The 19,114-nt window shown below is 35.2% G+C and overlaps 1 protein-coding gene across 7 annotated transcripts in view; it reads right to left on the minus strand.

The window, feature by feature from the left end:
* Positions 1-300: 300 nt before the first annotated feature.
* Positions 301-19,114, minus strand: part of PPHLN1 (periphilin 1) — a 141,920-nt gene continuing 123,106 nt past the window's right edge. For all 7 annotated transcript variants that reach the window (XM_081248640.1, XM_081248636.1, XM_081248637.1 and 4 more), the window contains one exon: positions 301-2,675. In XM_081248640.1, the coding sequence (XP_081104766.1) occupies positions 2,481-2,675 (195 nt within the window). In that variant the 3' untranslated portion in view covers positions 301-2,480. The remainder of the gene's footprint in view (positions 2,676-19,114) is intronic.

Genomic DNA, 19,114 nt, shown 5'->3' on the forward strand with positions numbered 1-19,114 from the left:
GTGGTTCCTGTCCTCCAGAAGTTACTATAAAGACGTAGGATTTTAATTCTGTAATTCTCTGAAACTCAGATTCCTAATTACACAATTATTGAGCACTACTGTACGATCAATCTTATCTCGCTTCACTGCTTTCTCAGATGTGGAGACTCCCCAAGTCACCAAAGTTAATAGTTTCTCATCCTCAAACTTCCTCCATCCTGCTGCTGAGTCAGGAGCAATCTTGCAGTAGAGAGTAATAAAAATCTACATTTAAGCAAAACACTCTAAGCCTGTTAAGAAAAAAAAAAAAAGACAATCTAATTATTTAAACCCAGTTGCTTTATTTTGCACTTTTAAAATTCACAAAAAGCTTCACAATATCTGCTCTTCCCCTGTTGATCATCAAGGCTTAATGGTAAGACAGTGAAACCTTTATCACAGGAATTGGGCATACTCAAAAACAATGGATCATTTACAAACAAATTTCTTTAATCAAGAACACTTTGCAACATACATACTCGGGCACATATCTGAATTCATGTATCTTAAAATAAGACTTTAAAAAGCTTTAAAAATAAAACAGATTTAACACTGACAAGCCTACCAGAATAATGCTGATGGCAAGCTATAAACAGCTTTAAGTGTTGAATGTAATTTGGGGAAAGGGGAAAAGGAATTATCTGTTGAGCCTATATTTAAATGCATCTGTGAGTAAAACTTCTCTAGTTTAATGAATTTCAACAAAGTGAACAACTCCTTTGCCTCAAGGTAGTTGAGTCTCAAGTTTTATTTTTAAACTTGTGACATCTTGACTTAAGGAAATGAATCCTGGAATTTGAATATTTAAGAAGAAAAACATTGGCGCAAGAGAGAAACAAGACTACTTTCTTAGTCTTTCTAATGTGGATAACAGATAAAACCACTGTTCACATTAGGGAAGAATAGCAAAGATGATACATAGGGTTTAGTTCTGGCTTATGTACAATATCTAAATTCAAGGTGGTCTCATATAGGAAACTTAATAATTGTTGCCTTCAATTTTAATTTGTGGAATGGCATAATACATATTTTGAGGCACGCATTACAGGATTCACTACAATTATTTACACTGCTATTTTCACTTTTAATATAATTTTTATCTACTCTGGGGTAGCTCTCTGGATATAATCAATAGAGGCCACTAAAAATAATGCCAGAATTCAAGTGAGAAGAGAGTAGAAATGGAAAAAGGATGGGAGGATAATGAAATTGGGTAGCAATAACAAACATTTTTAAAGGTTTCCGAACACATGCCATGAAATTACATATTTTGGCTAAATGCCATTGGGCAGCTGGAAGTGATCAGGAAATGAGTGGAATGTCCTAATTGTCCCAGTTAGATTCTTAACTAACCCGTGATTTGGATGGCTCACTCATGAAGGACTGTTTACCTAGGCTGCTTGGTGAAGGGTAGTTGTGCTAGGCTTACAGCCTACTCTGCTTCGTTTCGTTCAAGAACACTTTTAGAGGGCTATGCACCCCTAAAAAGGGCAGCAGAACAAAGAGTCTGTTAGACTACAAACAGAGATTAACAAAGGCATAATCTGTAAATGGTTTAATTATGGATATGTCATCAATCACCTTCTTTCTTGAGATGGGGAATATGGGCCTATGGAAAAAATGAAACTCCACTACTCCCCCATATTGTAAATTTTTCTCCTCTGGTTAGAAAGTTTTAAAGAAATCTCAACTTTAAAATACGCCTCATCTTTCTTCTCAAATTGCCCCTTCTCTTAGTCTTATATATGATATTGTTTAAAACTCACACATCAGTGAGACTAGTCAGGAGTTTCAGGACCATTTTAATGAAGACACTAAGTTCATTTACTTGGAAAACAGGATTTTATTATGGGGTGACTTTTAGAGATTTAAGTGCTCTGTTTTATCACAATGAGAATTATCCTCAAAGCAAATATTCTCTAAGATAACAAAGTATTCAGTTTATTTGGGTAATATACTTAAACATATTAAAAGTTACAAAGCCTAAGATAAGCAAGCAACAAGTCAATAAAATCACCTCAGGATTCTAACATCTTCACATGGTATCACTTACTATAAAATGCAAAAAGACTATAAATGTTTAAGTGTAATGATCTCTAACCTATACATTACACTAGTGTGACCAAACAAATGATCGCATACTAAGGAAGACTACAGGACATGAGTAGTGCAGAAAGCTGCTCTCCAGGACTGCATTTTTAAGAAAGCTTGAAAAATTAATTGACCCAACATTTTAGGAGGGAAAAAAAGATAAGTATGGATTAGGAAGCTCTACATGTAGATAAAAAAAAAATTCTAATTAAAATATCTTAGACTATTTTAGATGTTTATTTGATATTGGAAATATGGTCACTATCATAAAGTATTTCTCTTCACCACAAAAATTCCATATATTAAGGATTTACACAATCCAGGGGGGAAAATATCTAGAAACTTTTTTTTTTTTTGCCTGAGCAAGTAATCTAAAAAGGCTCTGCAAAATCTTGACTAGAGGTATCATACTCTGCAATAAAATGCTTGAGTTCTTCAACACACCGCTCACCTATTTCATGTAAATTCTGTCTCAATGCAAACTGTATAGACTTTTCTAATGAAGGATCTTTTTCAATCAGCATTTTCACAACCATCCCAAAAGTTTCACAGTCTTGTCGGTAAACCTAGAAAGATGAAATACATTGTGGTTAGCTAAGAATAATTAGCCAAACATTGAGCTGATTCAGCTGGCAGAACTATGGTGCTAAAATCTAAAAGGGAGACACAGTACTGATGAACCTCTCCTGGCTCTGAGTATATACTACTGCCAGAGGCCATTTAAACCTCTATCTCTGAGATTTGCTGACAAGCTGAATGAGTAGAAAAGCACTGATACACCACATCACTGACTACAGAAATCTGGCATGGCATTTGTCAAGCATCAGGCAGTCTACTAACAGGACATCAGACTAGAAACGAGAAGAACTGAGAACAAATGCCAGCTAGGTAAGGCACATTGATGGCTTTATTCTTTACTTGTTTGGAAGAAGTTAAGTTTCCAAGCCCCTAACCTCAGATTATTTGTTTGAATCATGACCAGATGACAAATTTAAAATTCTATTTAGTATACAAAAAACAACTATAAGAAGGCTGAAAGTATTTATTTGAAAAAAGCTTTTCAAGTTATAAATATTTAACCATAATTAAAATCACCAAGGCAGAGTTAAGATCAAAATGGTATGTTATACACGTACATGGTTCATGCATGTGTGTACACATATATGTATATATAGATACACACATGTATACATGTGTATATATGTATAAATTTTTTCCACCTCAATGTATATATTGTACTATTTTACTTCAATATGTATATATAATTTTTATCAATGGCAATTAGGTATTATTTCCTGTCCCAAAATTGCTAAATTTTCTCCAGACTAAATGTTATTTCTTCAGTTTACAGTCACAAAATGCATTTTAGATTTCTATGCTATTTTTCATACTCTGCAATTCATGTATTTAAAGAAATATTACAGTTAAGTCTCCATGAAAATTAAGTGAAATACAAATTGTCTGATTTAAAAGAACTGTCACATTAATTTTAACGTTTCCAAATTTAACAAAAACAATCAACATAACATGTTTATTCTCTGAAAAAGGATTTTATTCATTTTTTAAAACCTTAGAAAGAAGTAATTTGAGACACTACTTTGCTTATGATAGTTTTCCATCCTCAAATGATCACTGCTAGTTGTGGTGGTTGCTAATATTTTTTAAATGTCTGCAAGATTTTTTTTATCCTTTAAAATAGCTATTTAAAGAAGAATATTTATTTTTGACTCTCAGTACTAGGTTGCTAAATTATACTAAATTCATTTCTTTGCTCTTGAAAACTATTCACAAGCCCCAAATTAAAAAGAATACGTTTTTCAAATGACCTAGAAATTAAAATATATAAAACCCTCAGCTGCCTTCTCCATCTCAGCACTAACACACACACACACACACACACACACACCCCTTTTTCTAAATAGTGATGAAATTTACTAACAGCCATTAAGTTTAATCCAACTATTTAAACCAAACATTTATTCCAGTTTATCTTAAGGTTTACATGACCTAGAATTGATATTACTAACTACTCTAATAAACCAACTTAGGAAACAGTATACCATTCACATGATATTACATAGGCTGTCAAGGCAACAGAGCACAGGAATTGGCCTAACAAACACAGAGTACCTAACCTAATGAAGCCAATGCAGTCCCCATGGGGGAAGGTAAATTCCTTACCAAACCAGTCAAGCCACATAATAACAGCATTCTAACACCAACCACAGGCCTCAGAAGACCACTTTGTGGGTGGCCTAAATTTTATAGGCTTCTTTTATAGCAGATGTAACTAGATGAGGATAAGGTTACACTGTGAATTAACCTGCAAATTCTTTGATGTAAATCTGCTGTTTTACCTAAACTGTAACTCTTTGTTTAGCATATTTACAGAACATAAATGTACTACAGATTTGCATATCAAAAGTAAAACCGTATTAAAATGTGTTCATACATTTAAACTGCAAACTACTGTCACTCTGGAGACAAGATAATACAAGCATTTAAAGGTTGTGTTTTATTTTTTACTTGTAAATCCTTTTTGAATTATTCACTGAAATAGACAAATTTTTGTACATTAGTTGACAAGAACAACTAGAACTGCCCAAAGCAATGTAATTCTCTACTACAGGACAGATTTTCTAAAAAGACTGCTTAAAATGCAATGGTTGGGCATTAGACAGGAAATAATTAGTTTTTTGTTAAAGGAAGAACCTCACCCTCCAAACTTTTATAAATAAAATTCACAACGGTCAGAAACATATTTCCGAAATCTGTTCCACAGTAAACTCAATCCCAAACAGGAAGGGTGTAGTTATCTGTGGAAGAGTTTGTTTGCTTATGGTCCCAAGCTGGAAATGCATTAATAATCTTCAGATCTGATATCTACAGGCCACACAGGAAGATTTTTTGTTGTTGCATTTTCCCTTGATTGAACCTCATCAAAATGGGAAACATGTTAAAGTTTGGGTGGGGCTCACATACATTGCATAGAAACATAGTTAAGTTTGCCAGCATAATGAAAACACTATCCAAATGTGCTTTCACACAGTCTCTTATTATAGTAGTCTGTGTTAATAGTTGAATTCTCATAAAGTACTTCTAGGAATAAAGGGATATGATACAATAAACTACCATGGCTTTTTACTATTAATTATGCTGTCTAGTGACTGAAAGAAGAATATCTGGCAAAACAAACTACATACTTATAATGACATAAAATTCCTCTAAAATGTATATCATTGTAGACCTTACCTCTGTTCCCACAAAAAAAGAAAACAAAAATTAAGGCAAAATGAGTTGTTAGAATTTTCATTTCAGACAAACCATCTTTAGCATATATAACAGAGCTCCATAAGAGCAGTTCGGTGGAATGATAGAGATAACACAGCCATTAGCCACAGGAAGCTACTTAAATTTAGGTAAATATGCATATACTTATCTTAATATTTAATTTATAATTTATATTAATATTAGGAGGTACATGGATAAACCACAAAAGTCAGACATGCACACAGCCTTAAAAGACTGAGGAATCGAAAACAATGATTTTTCTCTATTGTTGATAACTCAACATTCCATATAATTTCCTTTATCTGAACTAATTCGGTTCAAATCCTATGTGTCCTATTTCAGGAGAGTCACATCCTAATGGGAAAGGTAAACACAGACAAATAAAACTCAGCACAAAGGAGATAACTAGATGTGGAAGGTGACAGGGAAGCTAGAAAGACTGAGTTCAAATCCTGACTCTACTACTGTGGTGGGCTGAATAATGTTCTCCACCCCCACCCCATCCCCAAGATGTCCATATCCTAATGCCCGGAACCTGGGAATATGTTACCTTACACGGTACAAGAGACTTTGCAGATATGTTTATGTCAAGGATTTGAGAAAGGGAGATTATCCTGGATTATCCAGGTGAATAAAATATAATCGCCAAAGTCCTTAAAAAGAAACGCAGAAAAAGAGAGGAAATGTGATCACAGAAATAGAGGTTGAGTGATGACCTTTAAAGATGGAGGAGGGAGCTACCAGCCAAAGAGTACACGTAGCCTCCAGAAACTGAAAAAGGCCAGCAAAGAGATTCTCCCCTAGAGCCTCCGGAGTAAGGATGGCCCTTGCAGACACACTCTGGGACTTTACACATTCTTCTTAAGCTCACATGGAACGTGCACCAAGATACACCACATTCCAGGCCATAAAACACGCCTTAGCAAATTTAAAAGAACAGAAATCATACTAAGTATACTCTCAGACCACAGTGGAATTAAGTTAGAAATCAAAAGAAAGATAGCTAGAAAAATCCCAAGATATTTGGAGATTAAACAACATACTTGTAAATAACACCCAGATCAAAGAAGTCTCATCAGAAATTTTAAAATATTTTGAACTAAATGAAAATACAACTTATCAAAATTTGTGAGATGCAGCAAAAGCAGTGCTTAGAGAGAAGTTTACAGCATTAAATGAGTATGTTAGAAAAGAAGATATAAAATAAACAATGTAATAAGCTAGGATTCTAGAAAAAGAAGAGCAAATTAAATGCAAAGTAAGTAGAAGAAAATAATAAAAATTTGAGCAGAAGTCAATGAAATTGAGAAAAGAAAATTAGAAAATCAAGAAAACCAAAAGGTGGTTCTTTAAAAAGATGAATAAAATTGATAAACCTCCAGCCAGGCTAACCAAGAGAAAAAGAGAGAAGACACAAATTATTAATATCAAAACTGAAATAGGGGTCACCACTACTGACCTCCCAGCCATTTATAATAAAGGAATATTATGACAACTCTATGTGCACTAATTTGATAAATTAGATGAAATGAACCAATTCCTTGAAAGATACAGTCTAGCAAAACTCAAACAAGGAAAAACAGATAATATAAATAGGCCTATATCTATGAAAGAAATTGAATTAACAATTAATAACATACCAAAACAGAAAGCACTAGGCCCAAGTGGTTTCACTGGTGAATTCTACCAAACATTTAAAGAAAAAATGATACCAATTCTTCATAATCACTTCTAGTAAACAGAAGCAGAGGGAACATTTCCTACTGTTCTATGAGGTCAGCATCACCTTATTACCCAAACCAGACAAAGACATTACAAGGAAGAAAAATTACAGATCTGTATCTCTCATGAACACAGATGCCAAAAAATTCTGAAATCCAAAATACAATAAAAAGAATTATACATCACAATCAAGTGGAATTTACTGCAGGTATGCAAGGTTGGTTCAACATTTGAAAATCAGTTAATGCCATCCATCACATCAATGTGCTAGAAAAGAAAAATCACATGATCATATCAATAGACGCAGAAAAGCATTTGAAAAAAATCCAACACTCATTCACAACAAAAAGTCTCTGGCAAACTAGGAATAGAGGAGAACTTCCTCAACTTGATAAAAAATATCTACAATAACCCTACTGCTAAATCATGGTGAGAAAGTAGATGCTTTCCTCCCAAGACAGGAAACAAGACAAGTATATCCCCTTTTACAACTCCTATTCAACACCGTACTGAACACAGATAATGCAGTAAGACAAGAAAAGGTATACCAATTATGAAGGGAGAAATAAAACTCTCTTTGTTTGCAGATATCATGACTGTGCAGAAAATCCCAAAACTGACCAAAACACTAGTGGAACTAATAAGTGATTAGAGCAAGGTTGCAGGATACAAGGTTAATATACAAAAGTCAACTGCTTTCCTAGATAATAGAAATGAACAACTGTAATTTGAAATTAAAAACAAAACACAGCACCAAAAAAAACTAAGTATAGTATAAACCTAACAAAACAGATACAAGATCTATATGATAAAAACTATAAAACACTGATGAAATAAATCAAAGAAGATATAAATACCAGCATACCTCATTTTATTGCACTTTGCTTTATTGCACTTTACAGTGCCTGCAGTGTTTTTTACAAATTGAAGGTTTGTGGCAACCTTGCATCAAGCAAGTCTATTGGCACCATTTTCCAACAGCATTTGTTCACTTTGTGTTTCTGTGTCACATTTTGGTAATTCATGCCATACCTCAAATGCTTCACCAGCAAAAAGATTATGGCTCACTGAAGGCTACCATTTTTTAGCAATAAAGTATTTTTTAATAAGGTATGTATATTGTTTTTTTAGACATATTGCTATTACACCCTTAACAGACTATAGTATAGTATAAACATAACTTCTATATGCATTGGGAAACCAAAAAATTCATGTGACTTGCTTTATTGTGATATTTTCTTTATTAAGGTGGCCTGGAACTGAACCTGCAATATCTCCTAGGTATGTTTGTAAATGGAGATATAGTCCATGTCCATGGATAAGAAAATTCAGTATTGTTAAGAAATCAGTTCTTCCCAACTTGATCTATAAAGTCAACACAGTCACAACAAAAATTCCAGCAAGTAATTTTGTAGATATTGACAAACTGATTCTAAAGTTTATATGGAAAGGTAAAAGACCCCAGAAGAGTCAACATAATACTGAAGAAAAAGAACAAAGTCAGAAAACTGACACTCAACTTACTATAAAGCCACAGTAATAAAGACTGTATGGTATTTTCAAAAGAACAAAGAGATCAGTTGTACAGAATAAATAGCCCAGAAATAGATTCATACAGTTGAACAGTCAACTGATCTTTGACAAAGGAGCAAAGGCAATTCAATGAAGAAAGAACAGTCTTCAACAGATGGTGCTGGAAGAACTGATCATCCATGTGCAAAATCTAGACAGAGATGAACTCAGAATGGATCATAGACCTAAATGTAAAACACAAAACTATAATACTTTTAGAAGATAACAGAGGAAAAAATCTAGGTGACAACATCAAAAGCATGTTCCAAGAAAAAAAAATTGAATTTCATTAAAATTAAGAACATCTCCTTTGGGAAAGATAATGTTAAGAGAACAAACAGACAAGCTACACACTAGGAGAAAAATCTTTGCAAAGCATATATCTGACAAATTACTAGTATCCAAAATATACAAAGAATTCTTAAAACTCAAAAACAAGCTCAATTAAATAAATGGGCAAAAGATCTGAACAGACACCTCACCAACGAAGACATTTAGATAGCAAATAAGCAAATGAAAACATGTTCAACATCATATGTCATTAAGGGTATTGAGTATTAAAACAATGATGAAATGAGATACCACTACACACCTATTAGAATTGTTAAAATCCAAAACAATGACAACCCCAATTTCTGGTGAGAATGCAAGCAATAGGAACTCTCATTCACTGCTGGTGGGAATGAAAAATGATACAGGCCACTTTGGCAGACTACTGAGAAGAATCACACAAATGAAAAAAAGAGGGGAAACGTTAGGTACCCTCTGTGCCTTAGTTTCAGTATCTACAGACCTAACTATGCTGTTGTAAGGACTGAGATAATAAACAGCACTCAGTATAGTGCCTGCTCTGTAGGAAGCATTTAATATATGTTAAAGATAGTGATGCTGATGACGGAAAGAAGAAAAACACTCTTCTGGCTTTGTCTAGAGAAGGGAGTATTAGAAAATGATATTGTAACTTCTTTTTAATGTTTAACATCTAATTATATTTCTAACATCAAAGACTACAGTTAAAATTTTATCATTAATGCTTTTATTTTGGTTTTAGTTTTATCTCAAGTCCTTTGCTTTCTGCTGACATTAATCACGTGCACACTGAAAAAAAAAATCAATGTGAAGACCACATTTCCCATCTCAAGAGCTGATTATTTAAACATGAGGAGTTCTCACAAGGAAAACATGGAGGAGGAAAAGGAAATAGCATTTTGGGGAAACTCAATTGGATTGGCCTAGTTAAAGCATGTTAACCTCAAAGTAGGTCATGAAGAGCTTTCTTTCAAGGAGTTTAGATCTCAACTTATACATTAACAATTAGCAAATGAGTAAAAAGCTACAAGCAGGAAGTGGATCCTTTTGATGTATCAGGGAGATAATGGTTAGGAATAAATGCTATGGGTTCCTGAGAACCAGAACTATGAATGCCACGTTAAAGAAAGAGGCTTAATTCAGGCAATATGGATATGATAATATAAAAAAAAACAAACAACCCAATCCAAAAATGTGCAGAAGACCTAAACAGACATTTGTCCAAAGAAGATATACAGATTGCCAACAAACACATGAAAGGATGCTCAACATCATTAATCATTAGAGAAATGCAAATCAAAACTACAATCAGGTATCACCTCACACCGGTCAGAATGGCCATCATCAAAAAATCTAGAAACAATAAATGCTGGAGAGGGTGTGGAGAAAAGGGAACACTCTTGCACCGTTGGTGGGAATGTAAATTGGTACAGCCACTATGGAGAACAGTATGGAGGTTCCTTAAAACACTAAAAATAGAACTACCATATGACCCAGCAGTCCCACTACTGGGCATATACCCTGAGAAAACCATAATTCAAAAAGAGTCATGTACCAAAATGTTCATTGCAGCTCTATTTACAATAGCCAGGACATGGAAGCAACCTAAGTGTCCATCGACAGACGAATGGATAAAGAAGGTGTGGCACATGTATACAATGGAATATTACTCAGCCATAAAAAGAAACGAAATTGAGTTATTTGTAGTGAGGTGGATGGACCTACAGTCTATCATACAGAGTGAAGTAAGTCAGAAAGAGAAAAACAATTACCATATGCTAACACATACATATGGAATATATATTTTTAAAAAAAAGGTTCTGAAGAATCTAGGGGCAGGACAGGAATAAAGACACAGACGTAGAGAATGGACTTGAGGGCATGGGGAGGGGGAAGGGTAAGCTGGGACGAAGTGAGAGAGTGGCATAGACATATATACACTACCAAATGTAAAATAGATAGCTAGTGGGAAGCAGCCCTATAGCACAGGGAGATCAGCTCGATGCTTTGTGACCACCTAGAGATGTGGGATAGGGAGGATGGGAGAGAGGTGCAAGAGGGAGGAGATATGGGGATATATGTATATGTATAACTGATTCACTTTGTTATAAAACAGAAACTAACACACCATTGTAAAGCAATTATACTCCAATAAAGATGTTTAAAAAAAAAGAATAATGGGTGGAAGGTTTTAATTTATTTCAAGGGGGAGGGTATTGGGAATGGGAGATAAGGTCAGTACCTAATATGTAACTGAGGCACCTATCAAAAGGAAGTTGAGTACTGAGTCTAGACTTTAGGAGAAAGAAATAGAGGAGGGAAGGAGGGGGAGAGAGAGATCATTTTCAGCACCAGTGCCAGCTGAGGCCATGGGAGTTCCTTGAAGAACGGGATAAGTTCTTTCCAGCTCCAGTATCTGATAAAGTAGATATTCAGTAAATGCTGAATGAATAGCTAAAGTCAGTTCTGAGAGAATGTGTAGTATAAGAACAAAAGACAGCCCAAAGTAGACATCTAAAAACGTCAATACCAACCCTAAAAGTGACAATAAGGAAGACTAAGAACCAGGAGAGAATGAAGGAGAAAGTTTGTAAAATAATGACCCAGTCAATCAAATGCCAGAGAAAGGTTTAAGAAGCTGACAAACAAAACATGTTCATCGGATGTGGAAATTAGGGAGTAGGTGGTTAACTGCAGAAGCAGTTTACTGGGCTGGTGGAGCTTATGGAGCTATGCTGCCCAATCCAGTAGCCACTAGCCATATGTGCCTACTTAACTTTAAATCTTAATTAATTAAATCAAAAATTCAGTTCCTCAGTTGCACTTTAGTGGCTTCCATATTGGATAGTGCAAATACAAAACGTTTCCACCGTCACAGAAAATTCTATTAAGCAGTGCTGTTATAGAAAATTGAGCAGTGGAAAAAGAGTGAAGTGACAAGTGTTGACCTGGTAAATTAATTAATATATATTTGCAACTATTTTACCATTAAAGTAGAAATAAAAGCTTACCACTTTTAAAGAAGCATTGTGAAATATTAGTACCTGTGAAATATTCTACAATCTTTTGGTGAAATTCACATAAAAATTAAGTTAAAAAAAGTAACTCCAATTGAGGCTTAATATACAAGGGAACATTCATAATGTCTATCTACTGTGTTGATGAGGCTGGGAAAAAAGTGACAACATACTGATGTTAAATACTGGAGCAAACTTAAACCTTTTAATTTGGGTCTGTGGTAATGCAGAAGGTGTCAAAACTATTGTCATCTATGTTGCTCCTTGTGCTATATTAATAGAAAAAGATATCTTTGAAACATCCTCCTCAAAGCTGCACTGGCTCTTAAAAACACAGCTCCTAAAAAGAACAGTGATGGTTGCTAAGAAATGCATTATGAATACATGGATTAGATCTCAACCGCCTACATTCAATATGTGGGTACAACTACTAGGGCCACATAAAAAAGTAAGTCCAAAATTAATGATAAAGTGGTTAAATGCTTAAAAACCTTAGCAATTCATGTTTGTAGAATTCTCATCCATAAATATAGATCAGTTTATAAACGTACACAATTCAATCCAAGATTAATATTTAAATGTTTTCGTTTTATCCTTTCCAGCTTATTGGTTCTTCCAATCTTAAATATACTCAACAGACAAAAATAAAAGAAATAATTCCAAAGAGTCTACAAAATTTTTCGCTGATGCCAAAACCAGGTACCACTGAGATTAAATACAGGAACAAGACAAATCTCAAATTAATACCGAGCAAAAAAAAGTTGCAAAGGAAATTAGAGATACCATTTATGCATGTCTTTAAAAGTTTATTTCGTTTAGGTATACATACATACAAACTAAAAATACATGAGAATGACAACCCTGAGAAGGGAGGGAGCCAGCAGGGATCTGCGAGGGGCTTTATCTACATCTGTAATATTTTATTTATTTAAAAGGAGCGGGGAAAGCCACAAATATTAAACTCTAGTTAATGACATACATGAAGTATTTAGGAGTGAAGTATACCGAGATGGGCAACATATGTTGACATGCACCTAAAAGTAAGATGAATTAATGGATGAACAGAAGCATGGATAGATATGTCAAAGCAAATAAAACAAAATATTAATTAGAGAATCTAGGTGATCAGTATATGGGTTTGCACTATATAATTCCTCATGCTTGGAATTTTTATAATAAAATACTAAAGGGAAAGAGACATCTAAAGCAAAATAAGGCCTAATGATGGGTATATGGGTCTGGGCATCTCAGCTTACAAATGAAGATGGATCTCTGTTTTGCTTGGACTCTGGGTACTGAACTTTGCATCTTATCAAAGTGGGTTGAGAATTACAGATATTAATGAATCTGTAAATGCAAATATAAATTTGAATGATAGATAGCTGTGCCCGTCAACTAGAACTCACCTACTATGTGCAAGGCACTGGATTTAGTCAGTAATAGAGCAGACCCTGCCCAAGGAAATTAGATTCTAATAAAAAAGAGTAATATGTTTAAGATAACCATAAGGCAAGGCAAAATACAGAAATACCTCAGAGATATTGCGAGTTCAGTTCCAGACCATCATAATAAAGCAAATATCACATCCCATTATTTTTTTTGGCTTGCCAGTGCATATAAAAGTTACGTCAGATAACCTATGGACTAGGAGAAAATATTTGCAAACGATGCAACCAACAAGTGGTTAATTTCCAAAATACACAAACTGCTCATACAACTCAATATCAAAAACCCAAAAAACCCAATCACAAAACGGGCAGAAGAGCTGAACAGACATTTCTCCAAAGAGAACGCACAGGCCAATAGGCACATGAAAAGATGCTCAATATTGCTAATTATTAGAGAAATGCAAATCAAAACTACAATGAAGTATCACCTCACACCAGTCAGAATGGCCATGATCAAAAAGTCTGCAAATAATAAATGCTGAAGAGTATGCGGAGAAAAGGGAACCCTCTTTCACTGTTGCTGAGAATGTAAACTGGTATAGCCACAATGGAAAACAGTGCAGAGGTTCCTTAAAAAACTAAAATTAGAGCTACCATATGATCCAGCAATCCCACTCCTGGGGATATATCTGGAAAAGATGAAAACTCTAATTTGAAAAGATACATGCACCCCAATGTTCATAGCATCACTATTTACAACAGCCAAGACATGGAAGCAACCTAAGTGTCCATCCAACAGATGAATGGATAAAGAAGATGTGGTATATATCTACAATGGAATACTACTAAGCCATAAAAAATACTGAAATATTGCCATTTGCAGCAACATGGATGGACCTAGAGATTATCATACTGAGTGAAGTCAGTCAGACAGAGAAAGACAGATATTATATCACTTATATGTGGAATCTAAAAAATAATACAAATAAATTTATTTACAAAACAGAAACAGACTCACAGACATAGAAAACAAACTTATGGTTACCAAAGGGGAAGGGGGGGGTGAGGGGATTAACAGATACACACCACCATATATAAAATAGATAAAACAATAAGGATTTACTATATAGCATAGGGAACTACATTCAATATCTGGTAATAACCTATAATGGAAAAGAATCTGAAAAAAAAATACCTGAATCACTTTGCTGTATATCTGAAACTAATACAATATTGTAAATCAACTACACTTCAAAAAAAGAGCAATGTTGGGACTTCCCTGGTGGCGCAGTGGTTAAGAATCCGCCTGCCAATGCAGAGGTCACCAGTTCAATCCCTGGTCCGGGAAGATCCCACATGTCGCGGAGCAACTTCTGAGTCTGCGCTCTAGAGCCTGTGAGCCACAACTACTGCAGCCCACGTGCCGCAACTACTGAAGCCCACATGCCACAACTACTGAAGCCCACGTGCCTAGAGCCTCTGCTCCGCAAGAGAAGCCACCGCAATGAGAAGCACGCGCACCACAATGAAGAGCAGCCCCCATGCGCCGCGACTAGAGAAAGCCCGCGCGCAGCAACGAAGACCCAACGCAGCCAAGAATAAATTAAAAAAAGTTATGTTTACACTATAGTCTATTAAGTGTGCAATAGCATTATGTCTAAAAAATTGTATATACCTTAATTTTAAAATATTTTATTCCTAAAAAATGCTAACCTTCATCTGAGCTTTCAGTGAGTCATAATCTTTTTGCCATAATGACATCAAAGATCACAAATCATCATAACAAATATAATAATAGTGAAAAAGTTTGAAATATTGCAAGAATTACTAAAATGTGACACAGAGACACAATGCGAGCAAATGCTGCTGGAAAAATGATGCCAGCAGACTTGCTAGATGCAGGGTTGCCACAAACCTTCAATTTGTAAAAAATGAAATATCTGCAAAACCCAGTAAAGCGAAGCACAATAAAACAAGGTATGTCTTTACAGTAAATGCCATAAGACAAACACAAAATATTGATATTATAATAATTCCAAAGAAAAGATCATAATGAGTGGAGAGGGGGAGGATTAAAAGCACTAAGAATGCTGACTATTTTCAGGAATCCTGGAAGACTGCAAACAAAAAAGCATAGAAAGAAGAATGAATCTTGGAAGATAGGGAAGATTTGGAAAAGATGGCTAATGGATAGACTAGAATCAAATGGAGCTAACATATGAACAGATTGAACTTGAAATAACTTATGATTGGCCTACGGTTTAACTTCTCCTTGGACTTAACTTATATTACATTGTAGACAAACTTATATTACATTGTAGACATTTTTTTCCTTATTCACCAGACAACAAACAAACCTCTGAAGACTGCTGATTAGAGGAAAATGAATGTATTCATTACCAATATCCCCTTCAAATCTGATTCAGTAGACCAGGAAAAGTAATTTCGTGCTCAATGCCAGTTTAAGAAAAGAAATTCTAAGATTCAAAACATTTTATAAAAAGGCTATATCTAGGGACTTCCCTGATGGCGCAGTGGTTAGGAATCCACCTGCCAATGCAGAGGACACGGGTTCGAGCCTTGGTCCGGGAAGTCCGGGAAGATTATGTAGAATACATTAGTTGCTGCGGAGCAACTAAGCCCGTGTGCCACAACTACTAAGCCTGCGCTCTAGAGCCCGCGAGTCACAACTACTGAGCCCGTGTGCCACAACTACTGAAGCGCACACACCTAGACCCTGTGCTCCACAACGAGAAATGGAAAAAACAAAAGGCTATATCTAAAGAAAAATAGTCATAATGAAGGCAATTAAATAAAATAGGTTTAAAAATTCTAATTGCTGAGAAAATGGTTAACAATAAGCATTTTGCAAAATGACAAAATTTATCTGGTGGCTTTTAATATTCTCATGTCTAAAAACAATGAAAATTCTTTAATAAAGGCCAGGAAGGATAGGCTCAATTTAGACATTTTCCCAAGTTAATGTCTAAAACATTCATCACCGTGAAAACAGATCACAGGTTAAAATGACAAGTCAGCTCCTTAAAAGATACTTGTCACTTAGAAAGTATTTCCCTTGAATAAAAAAAAAATCAAATGTAAAATTTCTCATGTATATACTGAATTGATTTTTTCTTAACATATAGCTATTTGTTATAAAAGAAATTATTATTAGTTGAAAATTAAATGAAGCTAATGAGTATACAACCAAAAGAAAAATCTTACAGTTTAAGTTAGTGTTATCCAAAGAAAATTTATTTTAATTAAGATTACTTCCAAATAAATCTTTTTAGAAATTAATAGATTTTAAATTGTTCATGAGGTTAGTCTAGTCCTCAAATGATTTAACATTATCAATCAGAAAAGTACAAAGTCCTGCCTTACAAAAGGTCACATTTTAGATTTGAATAAGGCTAAAAGAAAGTAAATAATTAGCAACAGCCTGTTCCATAAGCGTAAAATCTTACACTGGTTTGAGAGCAATAAGAGGAGCAACCTCCATCCACCCAGTAACCCTCTGACAGGAGAAACCGTTAGGAGTGACTAAGCAGGAAGCAGCTTAGCTACTTCATGACCCGTCCACGGCACCCCCTTCCTCCTGGTTCGTCTCTCACAAAAGAGGTTGGCGAGAATCCAAAAGTAAGGTTGCTTTAACCTTGTGAAGATATGAAAGAAGGACTCAGAACCTAAGCCCAGTCAGTGAGCCATCAGGAAGGGCTCACTACGCAGGAAGAATTTTAAGAAAATGGGGAGGCATCCTCGGCAAACGTCTCTATGACTAGAAATGGTTATGGGTTACAATTCTACAGGCTTTTTTTTGTTGTTTGTTTAAACATAATAGCATTTAGAAATTACTGGCATATTAGAAACATTAAGTCACTAACAACATCTTCACATAGGCTTTTTACATTATTTTATGTACCAGGACTATCCTCATTTTACAAAAATACTGAAGCAGAGAGATTAAAGGAGTTCACAGTTGCATGAAGTATGACTAACATTCGCAGCCTAGGTTTCTAATTTAACCCTTACAGTGCTGCTGCTATAACCCATGAGAATTATTTAAATCCAAAATTAGAAATAATGCCACGACTGAGACTAAATCTTTGGCAAAGATAAATTAATCTGCTTGGTTTTGAAGAGTGGTGTAAAGAAAGATGACCTGGAAGGCAGGTCATCTGATCATGATTCCTAACTATCTTAAGAAAATGAGACATTATTTCTGTGTGTGTGCTTCATGTCTAATACTTTATAAGTCATTCCCCTAGTGCAATCTGAAACTTGGGTTATTTTTCCATACAGCTTCAGGGATGCCACTAAAATAAATTTATGAAAAATAAACAAATCAGATCAGCCATCTTCCCCATGCTGAGAAAAAGCATGACTGTTCTGTAAATTACTTACGCTGTCGGTTTAAAGAGCATTTTATGGCTGAAATGGGACATTTTCAATGAATTCTGTAGGGGAAGCTAGTTCTTCTCTAGCTTTTTTGCCAGGTGATTCAGTGCACCTTTTTTGCTATATGATTCACTCTATCATCCCATTTCTTTCAACATTAAAATTCTATACTGTAAAGTTGATTTTAAGGGAAATTACTTTTCCTACTGTGAAATTCCCCCATGTCTCACACTGAAAAAATTAAGTTATGGTTCAGCACATATGTGCTGTTGTGCTACTTTTTCTTTTCCTCTGTTTTCAGTGACACTAGACAGTTTAAATATTTTGTATGGAGTGCAGTTTAGAAAAACTTTCATTTTCGTTACAGTATCAAGGTACTGTGAATTTTCAGCTCAAGATAAGAAGTCCTTGCTAATAGTTTTGGGAGACTTAAAATGTATGCCATCGTCTCTTTTAGTGAAGGTAATGGGAGTGGGGGTTATGAAGAGGTCGCTGAACCAGAAGGTGCCAGTGAAGGGGTTGGACGCACTAAAGGTGGTCAGAATTAACTATAACTTCAGTATTCTGGCAGCTTCAGCAGTTTCTGCTTAGCTGTACCTTATCCACCCCACCCCGACCCCCATCCTGAGAGAGGCCTCTGGCAGCTATATTTATATTATATTCCAATTGAAAAATATATATTTATAGAATAAAATTTAAGGGATTTTGGTGATAAAGACAAATCCCAGGGCGTACTAGATTATGAATTGGGTTTATGATGCTGCATTGCCAAGGAAGAGGAAAAGTAGACAGCTGGTGGGGAGGGAGGCATGGGGAGAAAGAAGGAAAATTAAGGAAGAAGTTCAGAAACTGCCTGGTAGCCTTCCAGTTCCAGACTCTAAGCCTGGTTTTTGCCCTGTATTTCATGAGAAATCCCCATAAGCTTTCAGTACTTTCCCTTTACTTGCTAAAGGTAGTCTGAGTGGGTTTTATAACTTGCAACCAAAAAGAACTTCCTCCAGATACCTAGCATGATAGCCTGCTGCATGTAGTAGATGTCATCTGGCCTTCTGGGCTGGGGTGATGATCTGGGAGCAGCAAAGACCTGTGCAGTTACACCTGCACTGCAGCATATCTGCTCATCAGCAGTGCTTTCACACTGGCAAGAGTGCCAAGGTGATGGTAGAAATCTATTTGCTCTTCAATACAGTTGCAAACCTATCAAAAAGGTGCTTCACAAGGCTTTATCCAACATAGTTGAAGACAGGCTATACTGTTTCATGGTGAAAGCTAAACAACTGCCAATCCTTGGAGTTCATTGAAAATACA

This window comes from Mesoplodon bidens (assembly GCF_964165515.1).
Source record: "Mesoplodon bidens genome assembly, chromosome: 11".
Taxonomy (NCBI): Eukaryota; Metazoa; Chordata; class Mammalia; order Artiodactyla; family Ziphiidae; genus Mesoplodon; species Mesoplodon bidens.